Raw genomic sequence first — 25,033 nt, forward strand, 5'->3', positions numbered from 1 at the left:
TCGCCTTTTGGCGTTCTCTGGTCTGACACTGCTGAGACTAGGCCATGAAGAAGGCTGTCTCTGGCGGAGGCCAGACTGTTTCAAAGCGTACGGGGGCAGCCACATCAACTAAATTAAAACTAAACTATTTATTTTTTATCAGGTAAGGCCCACTGAGCTGTACAGCTCTTTTTCAGAAGCCACAAAATATAGCTCAACGAATTGGCTTATCATATGGAGATGTCTAGCAGCCAAATACTTTTAATGCACGTTTCTAAAAGTGGAGCGAATAACCGAAGGACCCAGAGAAAAATCCATTCGACCACGGGAAGAGAGAAACATGCAAACTCCAAATATATAGGCGTCAAGGTCGGGATTTAACCCACGACCTCCTGCATACCAGGCGAGGTCGTCTCTTATCCACCATGGTAGTGCGACCTCTCACCTTGTACAGCTGCTCTTCGTCTTCCCGGAACACGTGCAGCATGAGCAGGAGCAGCAGATTGTTGTCCACGCTGCCAACAGAATAACATCACTCACTGTCTGCACACACGGCACCCCTCATACTCCTGTCCAGTGCCTAGGCGCTGTGTCTCTTGAGATACTAAAGAGATTTGTTTGTCTACGGATTATATGGTTTGCTTAAGATGGGCAGTGGTAGAGTGTTAGCTGCTTGTTGCAGAGGTTCGCGGTTGAGTACCGGGCAGGCCGCCCTGGTTAATACTGCAGGCGCACTAACCGTAAAATGCTACGGGCCTTCTGCTTCTTTGGAGTGGACGTTAAAGAGCCTGTGTCATCATTGGCAATGAGTAGGCCGTTGTGCTGACGACACGGTCCCGAATTTGCTAACGTAAAAAAAAAATTACCTGCAATTTACTCAACTGGGATTGCACACAGCAGCAGCAACCATCGTCTACCACTGTCAGACAAACACCCGCTCGCAGGCTAGGTTCTGAGTTGTCTTGTGCCGCACAGGGGCAGCTGCCTATGGGGGTGCCCTATGAATGTTTGAAATGAGATGATTGTTTGAGTTGTCGAGGCATTTAAACAAGCACCGTATATAAAAAAAAATTGTTACAGGCGATATCCTCTTCTAACATGTCTGGGAAACAAGTGGGCCCGACAGTGGGTTTTACACCGGTACCTGATCTCGGCGCGGTGCTGTAGCGGCCTCCCCATCGCGGCGTCGTCCGTCTCAGTGTCTTCGCCATCCGCATCTCTGTCTTCTGTCAAAGCTGTTCCATTCTCAGCCTCCACATTGTCTCGATGAATAGAGCCACCGCAATCGTGCGCACAGTTTCCATTCTGACAACGGCAGTCTCCTGCGCTACCATCGTCCACCCCACAGCCCAGCTCACCGTAACAGTCAACTAAGCTTGCCACACCGGAGGGTCTATTGTGCTCGGTGTGGTTGTGCAGTTTGTCCAAATGTCCATCTTCTGAGGGTCGTACTCCGTCCGAATCCATGGCATCGTCGCCCAGCGTCCATTGCTCCTCGTCTGTGTGGGCCAGCGTGTACCTCTGCGCACTGGAGAGGTGCGAGCTGAGAAGCGCGTGCACGCTCTGATGCTGCTCTCCATCCCCCTCCTCCCCCTCCTCCTCCGCGTCGCCATTACCCGCACACCCAACATGCTCCGCCCCCTCGTCGTCATTCAGGGGATTGGCGATGTTCAGACGCAGGTTTCTTGACTGCATCTGACCCTTCGCTCGTGACATTTCCAAACCGGGCAGGTTAATGCCTCGCTGTTCGCTGCCCGATGCCAGGCCGACTTGCCGCGGCTCCGTGTCCACGTGCTGTGCTGCGTCTGGCTGCAACTCGTCACCCGGCTCCTGGGCTCCGCCCAACTCGCCCACCTTGCCCGCCTGCCGCAGCGCGCTCGGTTGCAGTATCACGTCGGGCTGCAGCGTGCTGCTTGGCCGCTTCACCGCGTCCCACTGCAGGACAATGTCCGGCTGCAGCACCGCCTCCGACGGCAGCGAAGCGTTGCTGCCACCGCTGCCGTGCCGCTGCCCGTCCGCGCCACGGGACCTCCCGTTGCCGTGGCGCTTGCGCCTTCTGGTGGTCAGGCGGATGACTTCCAGCGGGGAGTGGTCGTGGTCGGCGTCGCCGGAACTCGCCGGAATGGCTCTGCCGCCGACCTCGTCCGTGGGGTCACCGCGCGAGCCGAGGTTGGGTGACGAGAAGGGGTTCTGCCGGTGCCACGACCCCCGGGGGGCCGCGGTAACGCCGCCCTCTCTCTCCCGCTTGGCGGCAGTGGTGCCTGCGGTGCCCATGGTGCCCATAATGCCCGCAGCGTCGGGGCTGTGCAGGGGCTCGGCGAGGCTGTCGGTGTCTGCTGGTGGCACGCGTTCACACATATGGCACCACCGGAGGTGTATTATTATCATTATTATTCTAATAATCGAAAGGACAACTTTATCAAACCAGGAGCGATGACAATTGGCCGAGTTGACCCCCAACCAGGATTTGAACTTGCAACCTTCCGATTACTAGCTGCTCACTCTACTGCTCTGAGCCACAAGCATGGATTATTATTTCACTCGTTTTACCCACGAAAGCCTCACTGGGTCTCAAGGCTCGTTTTCAGGTGGGTCCTGCCATGTTTTCACAGTAGCGGGCAATGTTGATGCTGTGTCATCACAATTGAGTAACTTGCAGGTTATTATTCAGGTTTCAGACGTATTGACGAATACCGGTTATAGTACATGTGGTGTTTTTAGGTATGGGAGGAAAGTGGAGAACCCGGAGGAAACCCATGCAGAAAAAGGGGGAAAACGCACAAACTCCACACAGAGAGGCACCCAAGTCGAGAATAAAACCAAGGCGCTTCTTGCTGCGAGACGCGAGTGTCTCCACTGTGCCACCGCCCTGCCGCCCGAATGACTTGGAAGGAATAAAAAGTGCCACAGAGGGGATGTTAGTGCAACACACGGGCAGCACCATCTGCAAGCATGTATATGTGTAAGTATGCATGCATGCGTGCGTGTATATGTGCATGTTCATAGTGCAGAGCGCTAACCGGAGCACTAAGAACCTGGCGACCCGAGTTCGATTCCAGCTCAGGGCCAACACCAATGCGATTCTCTGAATCGATCCTGGGCCTGCCCTAGGTCGACTCAGCCTAAAATGAGTACCTGGTGTGGTATGTAAACTATGACATTGGGGAGACAAAGGCGGCCGGACGTGGTGCTGGCCACCCACCCCCTTGTGTGCCCTGCTGACCTTCATAGGTGCTCGCAAACAGCACTTGCCCCAACAGTCTGTTAAGGCTATATAGGGGATTGTCTTCGTGTATGTGTGGTTGCGGGAAGTAATGACACAGCAGTTAGCATGCTGCACTACGAATCTGGTGACCCAAGTTAAATCCCTGCTTACGGCCAACACAAGTGATGACTATTTGAATCAGTCCTGGGCCTCCCTTAGGTAGACTCAAACTCAAATGAGTACCTGGTGTGATGTGTAAACATCGTCACTCGAGAGGCAAAAGCAGCTGGACGTGGTGTTGGCCATCCACCCTACATGTCCCGAGCCGGCCTTCGTAAGTGCTACTCCCTAACAGCAAATTATGTTAAGGCGACACGGGAGATTGTTGTCTTTGTGCGTGTGTATGCGTACGTGCGTGGTTTGGGCTGTGGAGCCAGTCCCACCTGTGGCGTCCGTGACACACATGCAAGGCTCGAAAACGTCTTGGAAGTCAAAATCTACAACACACGTGTTACACACACACGCCGCATGAATATACGCAACCACGCTCCGCATCAGCACAACCGCGACACGGCCGCCACCTGCTCCACTGCCGAACAAACGTTGACGTGTTCCTCCGTTGGCACTGGTCGAGAATCAGAACTGCGCAGGGTTGGTGGCTCACACAAATGTTACACGCACACAAAATGGGATACAATGTTGCCCCCTCGCATGTGTGGTTTCCTCCGAGTGCTTCGGTTTCCTCCCCATGTGTAAACACTCATTGATTGGTCAATAACACCTCGATATTTGAATGTATTGGTGGTGCACCGATGGTGCGCAGTATAAAAGCAAATTTTTCGCAATTCTTTTTTCCCTGCGATTCACAATCCCGGTCAGAAAATTTTGCGGGGTGTGCGTTAAAATCAGTCCTCCTGATGTCGAAGCAGTCGGAAGACGAATGTTATGAGCGGCTAAACAGGAAGCTTCATGGTCTGTTGCCGTATAACACCCAGCCTGATGACAATTGGCACTGTGTTCCAAAGGCAGATTTGACAGGTGTCCTAGACTTGGTCGAATGGTTCCTCGATTCATTTCTGAAAAAATTTCATGGCGGACGGTGGCATCAAAAGATTACGGCTCGTAGCATTACACGTTTGAATGGGAAAGCAGCTGCTGAATCGAAGGCAACTTCTGATGTAGAGACTGCAGCTCACTCAGGGGCAACAGCGACATCGTCAGACTGTCTTATGAGGACCGGTGTGTTATGCTTCACCAGTGTACCGACATTACATCCATATAAAGGAACACAGAGCTTGGATAATTGTTGGCACTGGCTTGCACCGTCTCGCTGCTGCCTTTCCCGCTCATCTGTGGTACCTGCTCACACCTCTCCCGAGTCGCTTTCGAGAGCGAGAACACTGTGCAGGGGCGCGTTACACATTTAAATTACGATGATTTTACACAGAGAAAACCCCCACATGATCCTTGGTCAGCCAAGGTCTATTATCAAAGCTGTGCACTCTCCTGCAATCAAGTTCAACTCGGCATCATCGGTATCAGATCTCTCGATACAAATAAGATGATGCCGGGTTCCCCAACTGTCCCGTTCACATCCAGACAGGTGGCGGCACCACTCCATATGCACTTCTCAGATTAAAACACCGCCCGTGCAAACAATCACCGTCACTCAAATATATACGCAACCATCACCACGCACTCAATCCCCCCAGGAACTGAATTCAATTCCTGCTCAAAGCCCCCAAAATGTGACGCAAAACGTCGGGCATCGCACTCAATGACAACAACGACCCGAGAGCACGCGGGAGAGCTAGAAATCCGATGTCCTGCCACTGCCAAAAACCTGCCGGAGTGCATCCGCCCACCGGCACCTTCGCTAGACGGAGCGATGGCCGAGTCATCCCACTCCAGGTTCGCCGAGTTCCCGGACTCGAGGGAGGCGCTGTCGGAGCAGCCGCCCTGGCACGAGCCACGGCACGAGCCCCGGCATGACGGGGAGTGGCCGTGCAGGTCATCGGGCAGCACGGGGCGGTACGGATCGGGCATATACGCTGCCAGGTCCAGGTAAGGCGCATCCTGCGAGCGCACGAGAGGAGCGGGCATGCATGTCACGTGGTTTTCCCCTGCGTCATTAACGCGTTCATTCAGGCAGGAAAGCCTCGTTTTCTGGAGAGTCCTGCCACGTGTTTTTCAGTAGGGAGTGATGTTGCTGCTGTGCATGATCCGGAATTGGGTAATTTGCAGGCGATTTCTCAGCATATTTCGGAGGAATGTGGAGAACCTTGAGGAATTTCATGCAGAACTGGGGGAAACCATAAAAACTCTACACACAGATGCGCCCAAGTCAGGAATCGAACCCACGTTCTTCTTGCTGTGAGCCGCAAGAGCCACCACTGTGCTGCCGCCACCCTGCCGTCCACTTTCACCTTTTCGTGTTTTATCCACATTAACAAATACGAGTATTTTTACACATCCCATCAGCTGAACAGCCGAGAAGCACTTAGTACAGGCAATGTGGAGAGACATCCACGTGAAGGAAGAGGTCTGTTCGCAGTGTCCCAGACGTTCCCCACGCCAATGCTCGCGAGCGGCTTGCGCTGCACGTGAAGGGACGAGATCCCGGTCTCCCACGGGTTCAGGCCCCATGAACCCCACGAACATGACAGGCTTCCCTGCTGCTGCCAATCAGAATGGAGCCGGGACCCCTGAGCATAAGCTCCAAGGCCCAAAACGCCACACAGCCAGAAATAAAACAGCACTCGTATCAAAGATGTAAAAAATGAGAAAGTAACGCAATTCCTGAATTGACCAAGGTTATTACGGTTATAATAGCTTTGGGAAAGTAGATGAGAATAATGATGATAGTGGGAGGAGGGAATTCCACAGTCGAGCAGTGCGAGGGAACAAGCGAAAAGTGTGGCGAGTAGCAGAGTACTGTTGTGACGTGCAGCGTGAGGAGTGAGGGGGAAAGTGGGTGAGTGAGTGAGAGGCTGAGTATGTATTTGTGACCTACGGTGTGGTGTTGGTGGTTGAACACAGTGCGATGGATGAGATGCAACAGCCGGTGTCTGGCAGACCCGAGTCCTCAATAGGTGTGTGTATTTGCGTGTGTGCAATCGGGTGTACACACCAGCTCCAGCTCGAAGTGAATGAACTCGAGGCCGGAGACGAGCGTGAGGAAGAGGTTGAGGTGGTCCGAGCTGCACACCAACGCGCTTCTGCTAGCGCCACACGCACACAACAGCGCACGCGCCCCGTCAGAGTCGTTTACCGCATGCCTCAAAGCGAGAGGTATAGTGGACGCGGTGTGCCAGGTGCGCACAGAAGCAGAAGGTCACGTCGCGGCCGTGGTGATGCCACAGTGACTCAGTGGCAAGTGGCAGCCTTGGTGATGTCATCATGGCTCGGAAGTGCGTGGTGGGGGTGTGCAAGTGAGCGAGTTACCCGCTGTAGTGGGAACGCAACAGCACCGGGTTCTCACTAAAGAGACGCAGGTAGCTCTCCAGGCTGCTCTCGTTCAGCGCCAGGTACAGCCACGCGCGGCCTGAACGCACCACCACACAAAACATAAAGGTCCCTTGTATAGCTTTAACAGACTGTTGGGGCATACGAGCACAAATTAAGGCCGGCACGGCACACGAGGGGGTGGGTGGCCAACACCACACCCGGATGGCTTTGTCTCCCGAGTGGCGATGTTTACACATCGCACTACCAGGTACACATTTGAGGCTGAGACGACCCCAGGAAGGCCCAGGACCGGTTCAGATAATCGTCACTGGTCTTGGCCTTGAGCGGAAATCGAATTCGGGTCGTCGGCTTCATAGTGCAGCGTGCTAACCATTGCACTACTGCAACACCACACACGCATACACAGATACAAGATAAAGATCTCCCCTATAGCCTTAATGAACTCTCGAGGAAAGTGCTCTTAAGGAGCACATATGACAGCTGGCACGGCACACAATAGGGTGGTGTAGCCAGGTCCACTTCCAGCCAGCCTTTTGACTACCCATTGCTGATGATCAAGACAACCACATAGATAACAGGTTAATGTGATGCTGCAACATCATCTTGGGCAGAAAGGTGGTGGCGCAGTGATAACACTCGGCCTCAAAGCAAGAAGGCCCTGGGTTCTATTTCTAATTTGGGAACCTCTCTGCATGGAGTTAGTATGTTCTCCCCCTGTTCTACAGAGAGTGAGATGCGTGCACTGCATCATAAACCCAATGACACAAGTTTAATTCCAACACCGGTGACGAATATCTGAGCAATCCTTGGCCTCCCCTAGGTCGACTCAGCCTCAAATGATTACCTTGTGTGATGTGTCAACATTGTCACTAGAGACACAAACGCAGCTGGGTGTGGTACTGACCAACAACCCCCTCGTGCGTCGTTGCCAGCGTGAATAGTCAAATAAAATGATATCGTCAAATTGAAAAAGAAAAAACTTTTTTTTTTTTTATATCCGGGTGGTGATGCAGCTAAGCTGTAGCATGTTCGCCCCTTATTTCAGAGATTCGCAGCTCCAACTCGGCAGGCTGCCCTAGTTATCACTGTGGGTGCATTAATCGTAAAATGACTACAAGCCGTCTGCTTTACAGTGGACGTTAAAGATCCAGCTCGGCGAGTGTGCGAGCAGTCGGTACGTTCTCCCCCTGTTCTGCATGGGTTTCCTCCGGGTTCTCTGGTTTCCTCTCAATTGCAGGACAATGGAGAGCACGCATGTGGAAGTGGCCGAACGCGCCGGTTCGTGATCGATCCTGGCGGGTGACACCGCGGGAACTCACTCCGGCCCAAGCTCGTGGTCACATGATGCAGGGCAGAGATCGTCGCCACCGCATCGGAGCGCGTGAAGTGCATGACCAGCGGCCAGTAGCCGGCAGGGATGTGCTGCAACCTGACCACACACACATACCAGACTTAATGGACAAGTGCTGTTAGCAAGCACCTATTAAGGCCGGCACAGGACACGAGAGGGTGGGTGACCAACACTACGCCCGGCCGCCTTTGTCTCCCTAGTGGCGATGTTTACACACCGCACCAGATACTGAGTTACACTGACACTCACGGACACACACTGCACTCACTGATACACACTCTCACACTCACGGACCCGTGCAGCAGCGCGTGGTCCAGGTGCTCGCACACGCGATGTAGCAGCCGGTCGTGGTTGCGCACGGTCGGCTGGCTGTCCACGGATACATCCTCCTCCTCGCGCTGGCAGGGAACAAAGCTGCCTTGAAGCTGCACCCACACACAGACACACAGACTGACTCATATAGCAGTGCAGACTGCTGATAGGACCAAGATGGTCAAAACCAGACCAGAATTTGCTTGCTTAAACATGGATCATGGATGCATTTACAATAACACCTGCTCCAGCTAGCTCGAAACATTCAGGCTGGCCAGTCTACGATCCATCCTGGGCTAAACCAGACTGGATTGTGCGAAGAGCTTACAGATCCTTGAAAGATCTGGACATGGTCCCATCAGTGAGCTCTTACAGCAGGCGAGGCTGTGTTGGCTGGGTCATGTAGCGCGCATGCCTAGCCACCGCATGCCCAAGCAGCTTTTGTTTGGCCAAATAGAAGGAGCTAAACGGGCGCGGCATGGGCTGCAGAAGTGATGGAGCTGATGTGGTACAGGAGTATGTGAAACTGAGTAGACTTGCCGATAGCTCTGTGGAAGAGATTCTTAATGGATGCTATGGAGTGTCTGCAGGCATCACGTGAGCTTGTGATAGAACAATACTGATTATCGCACACCTGACACAATGCAGGTATCGGAGATTTGATATTAATCAACGAATGAATGCATCGTTCCGGCCCGAATACAGGCGAGCGATGTGTTCCCTGGGCCGGTCAACATGAGTTTGCAACTTCGTGAATGACAAAATTATATTACCGCACTCCAATGACTCCGCTTCCATTTCTGTCATTGCAATAAAGGCAGCACAATCACCAGTACACTACAGGGGCAGGTGGAGCCATAACTTTAAAACATTCATTATTAATCTTTAAATATATCACTGCCAGCTCGCGTTGCCAAAGGACGTCGCCACCAGACGTGTCTACCAGTTAGCCTTGGGCCTATTATCAAAACAGTGCAGGTTACTGTATTGAAGTTCAACACAGCAACACTGCTACCAGGTCTCCGTAAAAATCAATTCCAAGGCTGTGTGTAAAATCAAAGCAGATGGCAATGCAACCCAACTTTCAGATTGAAAGACCGCAGCATGATCTGAGAAACATCAATCGGACAGTTTTCAAACTATCTTTGGGGACAGAAACTATATAGGTTTTTTTTTCAAACTACTCCTTAATACTAAGGGAGGTCCTCAAGGCTCCAAAATTGGCCCACTATTGTTCTCTCCGTGTGTGAACAACATTGGCTCAAAGTTAATCTGCTTTAAAATTATTATTTTATATTCACAACCTGAATTGATACACACCTACTCCATCTGTAAATGAAAGACCAAACGATATTATTTAAATTTCGATTTAAAGCTTTCGTGACTGCAGGGATTCATCTTCTTGGTTCTTTCGGTAAAGTCACGTAGAAGGGAAGTAATAAAATAATAAAAATAAAACATAATAAAATAATTCTCACGACGTTTCGGCCACAACGCAAGCAGCCGTCTTCAGGTGAAAACCAGGTCTGTCGAGGCGACAGCGTCTGAATGAAACAGCACCATGCTTGGAGCATATATTTAAGCTGGGTAGGAAGGGGGGGAAAGGGCGCATATCAAGAGGAATTTATTTATGGGAAATGCAGGTATGTGATTAGTACTCCTTATGCCCGTGCATTATGCAGGATTAGCAGCATCAAAGGGAGGGGATATGGGAAATGCAGGTATGTGATTAGTACTACTTATGCCCGTGCATTATGCAGGATTAGCAGCATCAAAGGGAGGGGATAGGGGTAGCATTAATAAAGGGAAGGAGTTTTAATAGTATGTAGCTGCAGTAACTAAAACCAACACGTAAACAACTAAAGTATAAACTACATAGTATCATCAGTATACTAAATATACTCTACAATAAGCTGAGTTACTAACAGTAAGTAATACATTACAATTCTACGTCGTAAAAAATATAATATGCTTCCATCTAAACTTTATCCTCTTACATCACACGAGTCTACACCGTACTATATACTGCCATAGACAAACCCAACATTAAATTATATACTGTATTGCTATAAACCACCCTAAACCTTATACATTGTAATATTACACTATGTATTATTCTACCCACCCTAATGTATATCACACTGCTGTATATTCACTATACAATTACGATACTATATATTACTTTGTACATTGTATTAAGCATATACATTTTATACTATTTGTTATTATACACTGTACCATTGACCGTCGTGTGAAAGATACTAAGAGGAAGCAACGAAATATGTCAATGGGAGAATAGTGAGGGGAAACTTGCAGCGAAGCAAAGAATCCATTCCCTGCGGAGAATACAATGCCAGTGAGTGGAACGCGGTCTGAAAGTCACCGTAAACGTGAACACAATCAGTTAAGATCCGAAATGGTTTATTACGTCCTTCCAATGATTGCTAAGCCAGAATCCATCTTCTCGGTTGAAATTGTCTGTGTTTGTATATGTGGAACGCCTCATGAATGAATCTCTCATGGTAGCCAGATGGCTTGCAGAGAACCTCTGTCTTGGAGAAGTCAATATCATGTGAGCCCACTGAATTGTAACAGTAATCTGCCACAGCCGAGGTGTTTGTCCTCCCGTGTTTCAAGTCTGCTTTATGTTCACGGATGCGGTCCGAGACATGTCGTTTGGTTTCTCCAATGTAACTGCTACCACAGAGGAAACTTAGTTTGTAGACGCCAGGGTACTGTATGTCTGGAACCACATCTTTTACAGACAGGACTAGATCACGGATTTCATGTAATGTGTTGAATCGGACCTGGATCTTGTGTTTTATCAGGATTTTGGATATCTTTTTTGTGACCCCAGCAATGTAGGCTAAGGTGATGGTCTTGAAAGGTTCCTCAACAGGATCCTTCTTGATGGTTGGAGTGATGGCTTTGCGGATTGTGTAGTCGGAGTAACCATTAGCCTTAAGAGCTTGGCGTACATGTTTGAGTTCACTGACAATGTGTTCCTGGTCGGATATGCATTGGGCTCTATGGTATAGTCTTGATGAGGGAATTCTTCTGGGATGGATGGTGGTGGGAATCCAGTTTTAGGTAAGCATCCGTATGGGTGGCTTTCCTGTAGACAGAGTGGCTCATTGAACCATCAGGTCTCATTTAAATTAGGACATCCAAAAAGGGTAGCTTGCCATCTTTTTCGACTTCCATGGTGAATATGATGGCTGGGTGTATGGAATTGATGTGGTCGAGAAATTGGTCTAGAGCAGGTCGGCCATGTGGCCAGATGACAAAAGTGTCATCTACGTACCTATTCCATAAGGTAGGGCGTAGAGTGGCAGTCTGGATGGTGTCAGTCTCAAACTTCTCCATGAAAACGTTGGCTACAACCGGAGATAGGGGGAAGCCCATTGGGGTGCCCTCAGTTTGCTTGTAGAAAGTTCCATTCCAGGTGAAGTATGTATTGGTTAAGCAGTGTCTCACCAGGGGGGGTACCCCAGCATTCAGTCCTTGATGAACCAAGTCTTCAATGATTGCGATGGTGTCAGGTACAGGAACTTTGGTGAATAAGGAAACCACATCAAAACTGACAAGCAGGTAGTCTGGGGACAGGGAAATCCCCTTGATTGTCGATACCAAGTCAGTAGAGTTTAGTACCACAGAGGTGGTTTTTCCAGTGAAAGGCAGTAGGATTTCAGACAGAAAACGAGCCAGTTTGTATGTGGGGGAGTTGATCGTAGAGACAATGGGACGAAGAGGTGTATCTTCTTTATGTATCTTTGGCAAGCCGTATAATCTTGGTGGCCTGGCTGCATAAGGTTTCAACGAGAACTGTTTGGTCTGATTAATTAATGCGGTTGAATCAGAAATGATTTTGTTGGTTTTAGTGATGAGGCTGTTGGTGGGGTCTCTTTTTATTTTTGTATAGCTGCCATCGTTGAGTAATTCTTGCATTTTGTTGTTGTATTCTATTTTGTCCATGATGACAGTGGCATTGCCTTTGTCGGCTGAGAGGATGACAATGTCATCCCTCTTTTTTAATTGAGCTAATTCAAAACGCTTATCTTTGCTGATGTTGCTAGCTGGCATCTTAGCGCTTGAGGGTTGCAGAGATTTCAGATCTTGCTACGTCTGCAGCAATGTGACGCAGGCCCTTGAGAGCTACATCTACTCGGGCAATTATATCATTAACTGGTATGTGTCTAGGTGTGACTGCAAAGTTTAGTCCTTTAGCTAAAACGGATTTCAGACCTTCAGAAATAGAACTGTTACTGTGATTAATTACGACTTTGTTAACGTCTAACTTTTCAACGTGTGGGTCCGGTCTCTTGTTTGAGAGGCGGTTGAATTTGGAAATCAAGTTGTCCTTACATTTGGTCGACATAGCGGCAGCTGAAGAGGCAGTCATTTTGTCTACATGTTCCCAATCTGATGTGGACATTGTTGCACTCAAAGATAAGTGTGATTTGTAGAGAGTCTTGTCTAACTGATCAAGATCGGTGTGCGTAAGTCTGATTTTCTCTGAGATAAGAGCTCAGCTAGTTCTAGACAGAATTCGTTTAACATTAGAAGAAGTTACAGCAGCAGATGTTAGTATAAATGCGTTTGGTATTACCTTAGAGTCGCGGCATCTCTTCAGAAAGGTGAGATTAGTTCATGAGGCGATCCACATATACAAAATACCATGTCCTTGACCATAGAGACCTGATGATATCCTTGTCAGTTTTGATGTAGTATTTGTTTACCAAAGTCCCAGTGCCTGACACCCTAACAATAATTGAGGACTTGGTCCAACATGGATTGAATTCGGATGTACCTGCGCTGGTTAGGCATTGCCTCGCCAACACTTATTTTACCTGGAATGGCACCTTCTACAAACAGAATGAGGGTACCCCTATGGGCTCCCCCTTGTAACCAGTGCTAGCCAATATGTTCATGGAAAAGTTTGAATCAGACGCCATCCAGACATCCACCCTGCGTCCTTCCCTGTCGAAGAGGTATGTGGATGACACTTTCGTCATTTGGCCACATGGCCTCCCAGCATTGAACCACTTCTTGGACCACATCAATTCCAGACACCCATCCATCAGATTCACCATGGAAGTGGAGAAAGATGGCAAACTACCATTCTTGGATATTTTGTTTGAGAGGAGACCTGACGGATCCTTGGTACATTCTGTCTACAGGAAAGCCACCCACACAGATTCCTACTTGAAACCTGATTCCCACCACCACCCATCTCAAAATAATTATCTCATCAAAACGCTATACCACAGAGCTCATGGCATTTCTGACCAACACCACCTGGCCAGTGAATTAAGACATGTACATCGGGTCCTCAGGATGAACGGATACTCTGACCGTACCATCCGTCAAGCTGTTTCTCCCACCATACAGAAACAGCCACTTGAAACTCCGATCAAAACAATCACGTTGCCATACATAGCAGGCGTGACCATAAAGATCTCCAAAATTCTAAACAAACATAAGATCCAAGTCCGATTCAGTACAGTACATAAAATCCGTGATCTAATTCCATCTGTGAAGGATGTCATCCCTGACTTGCAATACCCTGGAGTCTATAAACCGAGTAGCAGCTGTGGTGATTGTTACATTGGTGAAACGAAACGTCATGTATCTGATCGTGTCCGCGAGCACAAGTCAGATCTGAAACACGGCCAAATTGAGTCTTCCGCCGTTGCCGATCATTGCTACAACGCTGTGGGCTCTCACGATATTGTTTTTTCCGAGACCAAGGTGCTCTGCAAACCCTCTGGCTACCATCAAAGGTTTGTACACGAAGCCATTCAGATATACAAACATAGACATAACTTCAACCGTGATGATGGGTACAAACTGAGTAATCATTGGAAAGATGTTATTAACCATGTAAAAAATATTTAACTACACATATTTGTACCATTTTATTTGACAGGTACTTTTCTACTTTACCGAGTGTTGACATCCCCAGCGTTTAACAGTACTGCTTTGTTGTATTTGGATTCTCAACCAACATCGGTTTAAGTCGAGGTACACCGATTGTTTTCTTGCACATGACGACGTTGACCAATTTCTCTTGTAGCTCCGTTTTCTTACACACGACGTTGACCAATTTCTCTTGTAGCCCCGCCCACCACCCCCACGTTCCATTCACTGGTTACCACATTCAGATAAGCCCCTCCCTCCTTAACTTGTATTTAAGGGCTGGTCTTTTGGAATTTTCCTCAATTGATGCAGTAATTTTAGCTGTGACGGTCCCACCTGATGACGGAGACTTATGTTGCCTCCGAAACGTCGTGATTTATTATATTTCCATTATTACTTTTATTAACTTTTAATTTTATTTTTTACCTATGTGACTTTACCGAAAAAAACATAAGAGTATGAATCCTTGCAGTCACGAAAGCTTCAAATCTAGAATTATAAACGCATGTTTCTAAACAGGGAGCGAAAAACCAGAGGACCCGGAAAAATATCAACACGCCAAGAGAGAGACACGCAAACTCCAAATATACAGCAGGCGTCAGGGTCGAGATCAAACCCATGACCTCCTGCATACCACCGTGGCACCCCACATTATAACTGTGTAGAGGTGGTTACGGGAAGGGAAGCGGACACACAGGGGTGTCTACATCCACGTCCGCAACGGTTAACCCTGGGGGGCTATGGGTGGCGCTGTGATCCCCCATAGCCCCACCCCTCAGTGGCGATTGGTATAAAAGGCGGGGAGCCAGAGGGCTCGGGTTCCAGTGTGAAGCTTTAACCAGCAAAGACTGAAGACCGGCAGATAGGCCCTGGAACTCCCCTGGCAAGCTGTCCTTCTCAGGGCCAGGCAGGGCAAGCCAGTGGTGCGGCCCTTAGAGCCTCAGGACCGATGTTCTTGTAAGAGCCGGTCTGGTTGGCTGGGTGCCGGGATCCGCGCTTGACCAGGGCCAGATCAGATAGCCTCCCCTAGCACTCTTAGAGGAGGACTGGGAGTAGATCAGTCGGGGATAGTGCTAGGGGTGTATTCCTGTTGTGTACGGGTGAAGGGGCCGTTACCCCTTCAAGTGTTATGTTACTGGCCTTTGGGTTAATAAACAAGTGTGCCTCGACTACGTCGTCTCTGTCTCGCTGAGAACCCACTACAACTGTATTTGGAAAATATTCAACAACATAAGCAAGCACTGGGCTATCCAATTATTTGAGTATGGCAAAATTTAATTATCTGCAATCCAATAATACGCAATTCCCTGTATTTTGTGGATCATTGGCAGTTTGTCCTCCCACCTGTAATCTGCAACACCCCGCAGTGGACTGAAAGCGCTTCTGACTGCAAAGCACCATCCGCAGAAATGGGCAGAACTAAATGGGGAGCTGCATGCGTGGAGCTACAGGGAAATGATGAGCTAAGATTTTTTTTATGTTACTCTTTGTTTTACATCTGCACAGACGAGCTGTGCTGAAGTGATTTGTTCGTAGTTTTCCGTTTCAACTTGTAACGCACCGCCACACAGTCGGCACTCACTCTCGTAGAAAGTGAACGAATTCAGAGGTGCGAGGGATGGTGCTGCATTCAGGTCACCTGTTGTAGTTTTCGCAGCAGGGGGTGATGTAGCTGCTGCGTAGAATCCCAATTGAGCGATTTGTGGTGTCATTTTCTGCATTTGTCGAATTTGAACTGGGACACCGACTCGTTTGAAATGACGTCACGTCATGTTTCTCATTATCCGCTTGTACCAGCTTGTCGCGCCTGTGTCCACGCCTCACTGCTCGTGGTGACATGATTCGTTAAATCGACACAAGTCTCGGCTTTAAATAGGTGGATCCGGTTTTCCAAACCTCCCGGCGTTTTCTATAAAAAGATGACCGCAATGTTCTGTTCCTCCTCATCAAAGTTTATAAAAAAAACATCCGACGACCTCCCTCAGCTCTCAATGGGGAGTGGTGTGCGTGCGACAGACCTGTACACAGCCAAACACCCACTGCAACACGAACAGTGCATGCCGCAAAACAAATTTAACCACACGCACACAGAGGTGTGTAGCGTTGCATGTACAGTAATAACCCCGGTTTACATGAGGAATGCGTTACTGAAAGGTGCGACGAATAATATCGAAACAAAGTCAATGGAAGCAGTTTACAAGGTAGGTGGAGGCGAAGGCTGAGGCGACAGATAAGAGAGAGGGTGGACGATGCTGTCAGCGACATAAGTGTGCGTAAAGGCGACGCAAATCAGGTAGTGGTATGAATAAAGTGATCACGTATTTTTGAAACGACATAAATGGGAGAGACGTAAATCAGAATATTACTGTACCAATGTTCTCAGCCTTATCCCGACCACCAACTCACAAGAACTGCATGTGTAGTCATTTTGTCGTTTTAGACCACAAAATAGAAAAAAAACACTTGAGAAAACGTTCAATGCAGAGGACTCTCCCCCACCATATGAATGTGGAATTTGCCCTTCACTGACTCACTGGTGTAAACAGGAGATGAGCACCACCTAAAGGTGCAATCACTTTGGCTCTTTGAGCGTTGCTTTGAGAATAGGGACTGTGACAATGACAGCATCACTCCCAGGCTGTCCTCGTAGAAGAGAACGCCCCTTGGCAGCTGAGGCTGAACCTACAGTGGAGAGGTTAAGATTCCAAAAGTCTTCGCTCGGCACAAAACGAGTGGCAGAACAAGCCGCACGCTGAGGGAAGAAGGAAGAGAAACCACGTAGCTGGTGCCATGCGGCGTCACCGCAATGCCCCGCGATGCATTTTGCGGCGTGAATAATGGCACGCCTGGAGTCCAGGGGAGTGTTACATAGAATAGACTCGGGTCAAAAACAGCAATGGGAAAAGCGGCCTCTCCTTGCAGTGTGAGATCAGATGTGATGAACAGGTCTAAAGTATAATGATAGACAGGCTAAAGCGAGGGGAGTAGCACCGTTCACAGGTTCTTCCAAGGTTGTTCTTCACAGCAACACTCCAGCTTCACTGCCAGTGTCAAGAGTAGCATGGCGTCCCTTCAGCCATGAGCCGTCTCGGCCAGTGTCTCTCCAAGGACGGCGGCTTCAGCACTGCAGGGTTGCTGGTACAAAAGCTCAACGCTTTCTGGTGCAACTGCAGGCACAGTACCGCCATCAGCAGTTCTCTGCCACCACGGGTGTTAATCTACGTTCTTCTGCTGTTCCACCATCAGCAGTAGTTGTTCGTCTCCCTCGGCTATCATCTGCGGCTTCTCCAAGCACGATGCCATCTCCAGTCCAATCTTTTCCCTCCATCAATGAAAATGGGCCCAGTGACTCCTCTATGAAACAAAAACCTGTCTCTGACCCCAGGGACCCTGCAAACTACGGCCCCATTGTTGGCAGAAAGGGTAAAACCTCTTCTCATTTTTAAATCCTTTATATTAAGTTCACTTTCTTGCTTGTGCGCTTACGACCGTGCAAATCTTTCGGTCGTTTTTTAACCCACTTCCCGTGATCCAATCGAGCTGACATTTTGCACACAGACTCGTTGTGCGTGACAATTTATTTTCGTCAAAAAAAATTCCGTAACTTTAGACTTTTTAGGAAAAAAAAATTATTACCAATTACCAATTGCTTAATGGTGGCAGGCAATCATCTGACCCATAGGTGGCAGCCATCTCAAGCCAGAGGACGAGAGGACTCTAGCCGCCACACATATAAAGGATTTATAGTGAAAAACTTTGTTTTTACGGGTTAATTTTTTTCATATGGCCCTATTACAAACGTATCAACCATTTCCAAACTCCTGCAGCGCCTCGCTCTTGTCACTCAAAGATCACATCACCTCATCCCCCAATGATGTCCCCTACAGTATGCCGACCATCTAGCCTACATAAGAGGTTTTTGGGTTAGATGTCGTTAAAACCCGCCACCACCCAACACAGCCAACTAGTAAGGGTTGTCACGTAAACATAACATGCCAATTCGTCACAAGTACAGCACACCGGTGTGTTGGAGAGCCAAGCCACATCAAGCGACAGCCACATCTGGCTGTCGCCTGATGAAGCTAGTTGTAATTACTGGTGAAACGTCGTACTCAGTTTGTAAATTTTGTGGCTTGGCTCTCCAACACACCGGCGTGCTAGACTAGTGACGAATTGGCATGTTCTGTTTACGTGACAACCTTTACCAGTTGGCTGTGTCGGGTGGTGGCGGGTTTTAACGACACATTTATACATTTACGCGATCTAACCCAAAAACCTCTATTATGGATTATATTGGTCGCGAAAGCCTACGTGTTAAACTACCTAGCCTACTCCAGGGAGACTGCGCTCGTTCATATCATTGACCAGTGCTGGACCAAAGGCTGCCAAAAGGCGAACAGTACAAGGCCAACGGCATGAAAGAGGCCACCTCTGGTTCAGGCCAATCAGTTTCCAGAACAGTGCGTGCAGTACCAAAGCATATTTTGTTTGCATGTTTTACATGTCCGTGTAGTTAATTCAGGCTTGATGTCTTATAAAAGGTGTCTATTTGGTGTTTGAACATCTTCACACCTTCTGTATTTATGCCAGTAAGGGTTAAGCCCCATTTTTATCATTCAATATCTTGATACTGTGCACAAGGATCCCACAAGTAAAACTACAGCGTCTCAAAAACAACGCGTCATGTGCTCTCCTTGACATTAGGCGTAGCTACATGGCTTTATAAAATAACATTTTGCTGGTGTTAACAAGGGCTCAGCACTCTCGGGTAATTGACATTTCCTACACGATCAAAACCCTAAAAAACTACTAAACGTGTTTGGTGAACTCGGCGAGACCGGCGGGAGAAATCCGGGCTGGCACAGCCAGCGTTGGCATTCAACTCGAGTTGACGTTTAACAAATAGGAACGTGGGCAGACCGGACAGCAAATAGAGCTCGCTCCCTCACGACCTGCCCCTCCACACCGACCCCACGACCTGCCCCTCCACATCAACCTCACGACCTGCCCCTCCACATCAACCTCACGACCTGCCCCTCCACACCGACCTCAGGAGTCTGCGCTGCGAGTTGACGTCTCGCGACACGAGAACGCAACGCGAGACGCCAGGACGCGGAGAACGCAACACGACAACAGCGCACAACGCGAGGACACAACACGAGGGAACACAATAAACACACTCCACTGCGTCACACCAACGGCACCGGGCCAGATGTGGCACGGGGTCACCAGGGGGAGGTCCGCACCTTCTTGATGGACCAGGAGATGTTCTCCAGGATCCGATCTTTCAGCTTCACGGCCTCCATTCGCTCCGCTCCAGGAGCGGGCGCAGCCCCGAAGCCACAGCCCAGCACCGGCTCCAACCCCAACCACCAACCCCAACCCTAGAGACCGCGAACCCCAACCCGTACCCTCGAGACCCAACCCGTACCCTCGAGACCCCGAACACCCCCGGGCAAGCTCGCGCCGGTCCTGGTCCTGGGACCCCGCTCCCCGGCCTGGCTCTCTATGTTGAACTTCTTTCGCACTGTACGTGGCCAGCCGTGCGATTCGCTGTGTCCAGCGCCGCTACTGATCACGAGACGCAACCACAGACTCACTCACACACACAGAGACACTCACACACACAGAGACACTCACACACACTCACACACAAAGACTCACTCACTCACACACACAGAGACTCACACACACACAGACTCACACACACAGAGACACTCACACACACAGAGACACTCACACACACTCACACACAAAGACTCACTCACACACACACACAGAGACTCACACACACACAGAGACTCACACACACAGAGACACTCACACACACAGAGACACTCACACACAAAGACTCACTCACACACACACACAGAGACTCACACACACACAGAGACTCACACACACAGAGAGACTCACACACACTCACACACAAAGACTCACTCACACACACACACAGAGACTCACACACACACAGAGACTCACACACACAGAGACTCACACACACAGCCAGACACTCACACACACAGAGACACTCACACACACTCACACACAGAGACTCACTCACACACACACAGAGACTCACACACACACAGAGACTCACACACACAGCCAGAGACTCACACACACAGCCAGAGACTCACACACAGAGACACTCACACACACTCACACACACAGACTCACTCACACACACACACAGAGACTCACACACACAGCCAGAGACTCACACACACACAGAGAGACTCACACACACTCACACACAAAGACTCACTCACACACACACACACAGACTCACACACACACAGAGACTCACACACACAGCCAGAGACTCACACACACAGATACACTCACACACACTCACACACAAAGACTCACTCACACACACACACAGAGACTCACACACACACAGACTCACACACACAGATACACTCACACACAAAGACTCACTCACACACACACACACAGAGACTCACACACACAGAGACTCTCACACACACAGAGACTCACACACACACAGAGACTCACACACACGGAGACCTTCTCAGACCACTCAGGTGCGGTGACGTCACCACAGGGTCTGTGCCATGCTCGGTGCACAGACTCACAACGATACACAGCCGCAGAGATTCACAAAACAACAACACGCACAGCGACACTTCCTCTCTCACACACAATTACAGACTCGCACAATAACCACACACGCTGAATCACACACACAGAGCCACAACAACCACTCCTATCTAGGCGCTCAATAGAACCCCGCGCTCCCACGCCAGCCCGGTTTCACTTCACCCTAACCCCTGCCTCGCTCACTCAATCATGAGCTCACTCACCCATCATCTCACCCAATACCCGTCTCGCCCTCTCTGATCTCACTCCTTTCTCCCCCCCACTGATCTCCCCACGTTCCCAGTTCTCCCCCAGTTCTCCCCGCACTCTCCCCGCGATCTCGCCTGGCACCAGCCAGCAGCTGTTTAGAGCCACTCCTTATTTGGGCGGTATCGATTTATCGATTCGTCACACATACCGATTCCTCGCACTCGCGATGCGGGTTTGGAATCGACGGTAGGAATCTAACGCGGTAAATCGATCCAGTGGTGACACGCGGAGCACGTGACTGATCATGGGACCGGGGTGTCTGCCCACACCGCCCACGCGATCCAGGAATCGAGGTGATTAGATAGAAATCGATTAAATTGGCTGCGATATCACGATTTCGAGTTGATGTTTACGTGATTTGTGTACGCGCATGGTTCCCGTTTAGCCAATTTTCCCGGTTATTTTACAAGGGAAATCCGTGGTGCGTGAGCACAGCAATAACATTTAAAACAACAATTGCAGAGAACGAGTCCAGAGGCGCTTAAGAAATAAATACATGTATCGCACAAACACTGGGTTGATTAATGGTCATTAGATAAACACGCGGATACAAAAAATACAGTGAAAATATAATCTCAGCAGAAAAATGTATTAGGTACACGTACAAGTAAGCTCTGTATGCTAATCTAACAGTGACATAAACACGCAAATCTAAAAAGGGCAATGAAAACATGGGAGCAAGTGGAGCCAGATGAAAGTTAGGCGCAGGTGCAAATAAGCGCTGTGATTTTGGCCTGATATGGGAATCAAGCGGGGGAGTGAAGGCAGGGAACGAAGCTGTAGATGAGGGGCCAACGCTGTTCCAGAAACGTGGATCAGCAACGCTGAAATACTTTTTTTTACCAAACAACTTATAGCGAATGGTTTTTTTTGGGGGGGGGGGGGAATAGGAGTCACTTCTGAAGCTACAGGATTGAGTTAAGAGGAACAAAGTGGTCATTTTGGTAAGTGCAGATGTTTAAGGCGATCTTTGCGATGAAAACGGAACAGTGACAATCTCTGGATTTCCATGGAGGCAGATTTAGGTTAACGTACAGGCACCTCCGATTAGCATGGTTGGCTACGTACAATGCTAAAGAAGTTGAACATACGGGTTGCAATGATGATTTTATAGGGGGTGTCAAGGATAAAACGGAGAGTGGAGTGGTATAATGGACCAGGAAGTTTTAAGGTAGATTCAGAAGCTAGGTGGTAGATGGTGTCCCAGCCATCAAATATGGGCAGGATGGTGGCATGAACTGTATTCAAGCGAAGTCGAGGTGAAATAGAGCATTTGTTTCTGTATAGGAATCTATTTTGGTTCAAGTTCAAGTTAATTTATTAGGTATAGCCATGTGAGCCATTCGGCTCTTGAATCGGGTGCAACCGCAACAAACAAAAAACAAAAACATTAACAAGAAAACATCTTAAAGTGACTATGTGACTATGTGCAAACAGAAAATCCAAGAAAAGACAGAAATATATTGCAGAAAAAGCACCGTACACTAACGCTGTGTGCAAAAATCCCAGTGGGATGCAAGTCAAACAACAACAACCACAAGACAACTTAGATTAAGGCCATCAGTCTAACTCCGTACTACAACAAACAAACATGGCCAAACCAAAAAACTTTTCGAAATCACCAAAATAAAGCCATGAAAGCAATGAGACAGTGATCATAGGAACTGTGACCGAATTTTCACAATAAACGACATAAACAACATATACTACCAAACCCTGCAGCCATAGCTGGCTGCATGAGTCACTCCACAACAGCAGGAGCATCAGTCGGAGTATCAACATTTTTCAATGCACCTTTAAGATCAGCACACTAAATCAAAACACAGGTCATACTTTGCAGCGATCATCCGGAGCGAAACATTTTATTTTAGGCCACTGAATAGCAGTGGTAGCTAGGGGTGTACAGCTCCTCTAGAGCAGTTTTGAGTGAAGATGTCATAGGTAGTGATTCAAGTTGCAGTTTATTGGCAATAGCATTCCAGACCCTGGGGCATCAATAGCAAAGGTCCTTACTCCAGTATTTGTACGGCAATAGGGAATGTGAAGCTGGTAAATGAGCGAATACATTAGGTCAAATTTGTTCTTTGAAACAGAGAGGAGATCCAGCAGGTAATCTGCGAATTTTTTTGTAAAGCACATCATGAGTAAATAAGATCTGGTGCACAAGCCGTCGAACATTAAGAGATGTTAAAGTCACGTAGGTAAAAAATGTAAATTAATAAAAGTAAAATAAAACAAATGAAAAAATTCACGACGTTTCGGAAGCAACACAAGCCTCCGTCTTCAGGTGGAACCGTCACAGCCACGACAGCTGTATCAAGTAAATGAGAGATCACAAGAAATACTACCCCGTATATATAATGGTTGAGGGGGGGAAGGGCCAGGAACGGCACACTTTTTTATTAATATGGTAAGGTGAGGCTTAAGACCAAGAGTAGACTGCATAACAAAGGACTGGGCCTTTGTTATGGAGAGGTGCGGTTTGTAACTAACACATGGCATACATAACAAAAGTGTGAAAAAAGAAAAGCAAGTAAAAACTAAAACTGGTAAAACAACAAACTGGCTGTCTATCAATGACCTGTAATAGTTGTCTGTCAAATAAGATGGTCCAAATAAGTACAGTTACATCTTTTTTGCATGGTTAATCACATCTTTCCAATGATTACTCAGTTTGTAACCCTCATCACGGTTGGAATTATGTCTGTGTTTGTATATTTGTATGGCTTCGTGTACAAACCTTTGATGGTAGCCAGTAAGTTTGCAGAGCACCTTGGTCTCGGAAAAGAAAATTTCATGAGAGCCCACAGAGTTGTAGCAATGATCGGCAACAGCCGAAGAATCAGTTCTGCCGTGTTTCAGATCTGACTTGTGCTCGTGGACACGATCAGAAACATGACGTTTCGTTTCTCCAATGTAGCAATCACCACAACTGCAACTCAATTTGTAGACTCCAAGATACTGTAAGTCAGGAACGACATCCTTCACAGATGGAATCAGATCACGGATTTTATGCACTGTACTGAATCGGACTTGGATCTTATGTTTGTTTAGAATTTTGGAGATATTTTTGGTCACGCCTGCTATGTATGGTAACGTGATAGTTTTGGTCAGAGTTTCATGTAGCAGGCATGACCAGGGGCGATTGGAGTGCCTTCACGTGGCGCTTCGAGTCGGCCTTTAGATTCGTTCGATGGACGGAGGCAGAGGCACTGGAGGTGCTGCCCACGCTGCTGGATGATGTCTCCTTGGCGGTCTTCCGATCCATCCCGGCGACCAAGAAGAAGACGCTTCGTGATGCTTTCACAGAAATGGCCGAGTTTTACGACCCGCCGACGGCGGCTACCAGAAAGTTTATGTCACGTCGTCGAGGATCAGAGGAATCGCCCTTGGCCTACCGGGGGGCACTGTTAGCTTTGGCTATGGCCGCCTACCCCGACTCGTAGACTGATCTCCTGGATCCTCTCATCCTTTCCCGAATGCTTGAGCTATCCCAGGAACTGAACATCTCGTTGCCGGTATGCGGCCACGAACCGCTCACGTCGTGATGGGCGGCGCGCTGCTTGGACGCTAAGTTCAATCTGAAGAGCTGGGATCAGATGGCGGCATGGACGGGGAATCTCCAAATAGACGGTCCACCGTTGGGGTGGTCTCCACGGCGGGTCGTCCACTGCTCCGATGACTCCGGTGACGATGAGGTGATGGCTGCTGTTCCTCACTGGGTCCCGAGATGCCGGCTGCACGACCAGCGTGATGATATGGGTCGACCACGTGCAGGGCCCGGGATGAGCGACCGCCGGGCAACGACGGCCACGTGCTTCAAGTGTGGCCGACGGGGCCATTTCGCCCGGGATTGCCGCTGCCTGACCTCTGCCCTCTCAGCTCCCATCGGGTCCGCTTCCATCTCCTCCACCGGACGCGGA

The 25,033-nt window shown here is 48.9% G+C and overlaps 1 protein-coding gene across 5 annotated transcripts in view; it reads right to left on the reverse strand.

The window, feature by feature from the left end:
• The window catches only part of PLEKHM2 (pleckstrin homology and RUN domain containing M2), a 38,003-nt gene extending 17,765 nt beyond the window's left edge, over positions 1-20,238 (reverse strand). The window contains exons 1-9 of one of the 5 annotated variants that reach the window (XM_061563597.1): positions 19,481-20,238; positions 8,298-8,428; positions 7,972-8,081; positions 6,629-6,728; positions 6,315-6,402; positions 5,050-5,260; positions 3,628-3,681; positions 1,124-2,315; positions 425-494 (exon numbers count right to left, since the gene is read on the reverse strand). In XM_061563597.1, coding sequence (XP_061419581.1) covers positions 425-494; positions 1,124-2,315; positions 3,628-3,681; positions 5,050-5,260; positions 6,315-6,402; positions 6,629-6,728; positions 7,972-8,081; positions 8,298-8,428; positions 19,481-19,540 — 2,016 coding nt within the window. In that variant the 5' untranslated portion in view covers positions 19,541-20,238. The remainder of the gene's footprint in view (positions 1-424; positions 495-1,123; positions 2,316-3,627; positions 3,682-5,049; positions 5,261-6,314; positions 6,403-6,628; positions 6,729-7,971; positions 8,082-8,297; positions 8,429-19,480) is intronic. The other 4 variants (XM_061563598.1, XM_061563599.1, XM_061563600.1 and 1 more) reach the window with 4 other exon arrangements.
• Between the last annotated feature and the right edge of the window lie 4,795 nt (positions 20,239-25,033).

The sequence above is a fragment of the Lethenteron reissneri genome, chromosome 31 (genome assembly GCF_015708825.2).
Source record: "Lethenteron reissneri isolate LAM-NWPU_2019-01 chromosome 31, ASM1570882v1, whole genome shotgun sequence".
NCBI lineage: Eukaryota > Metazoa > Chordata > Hyperoartia > Petromyzontiformes > Petromyzontidae > Lethenteron > Lethenteron reissneri.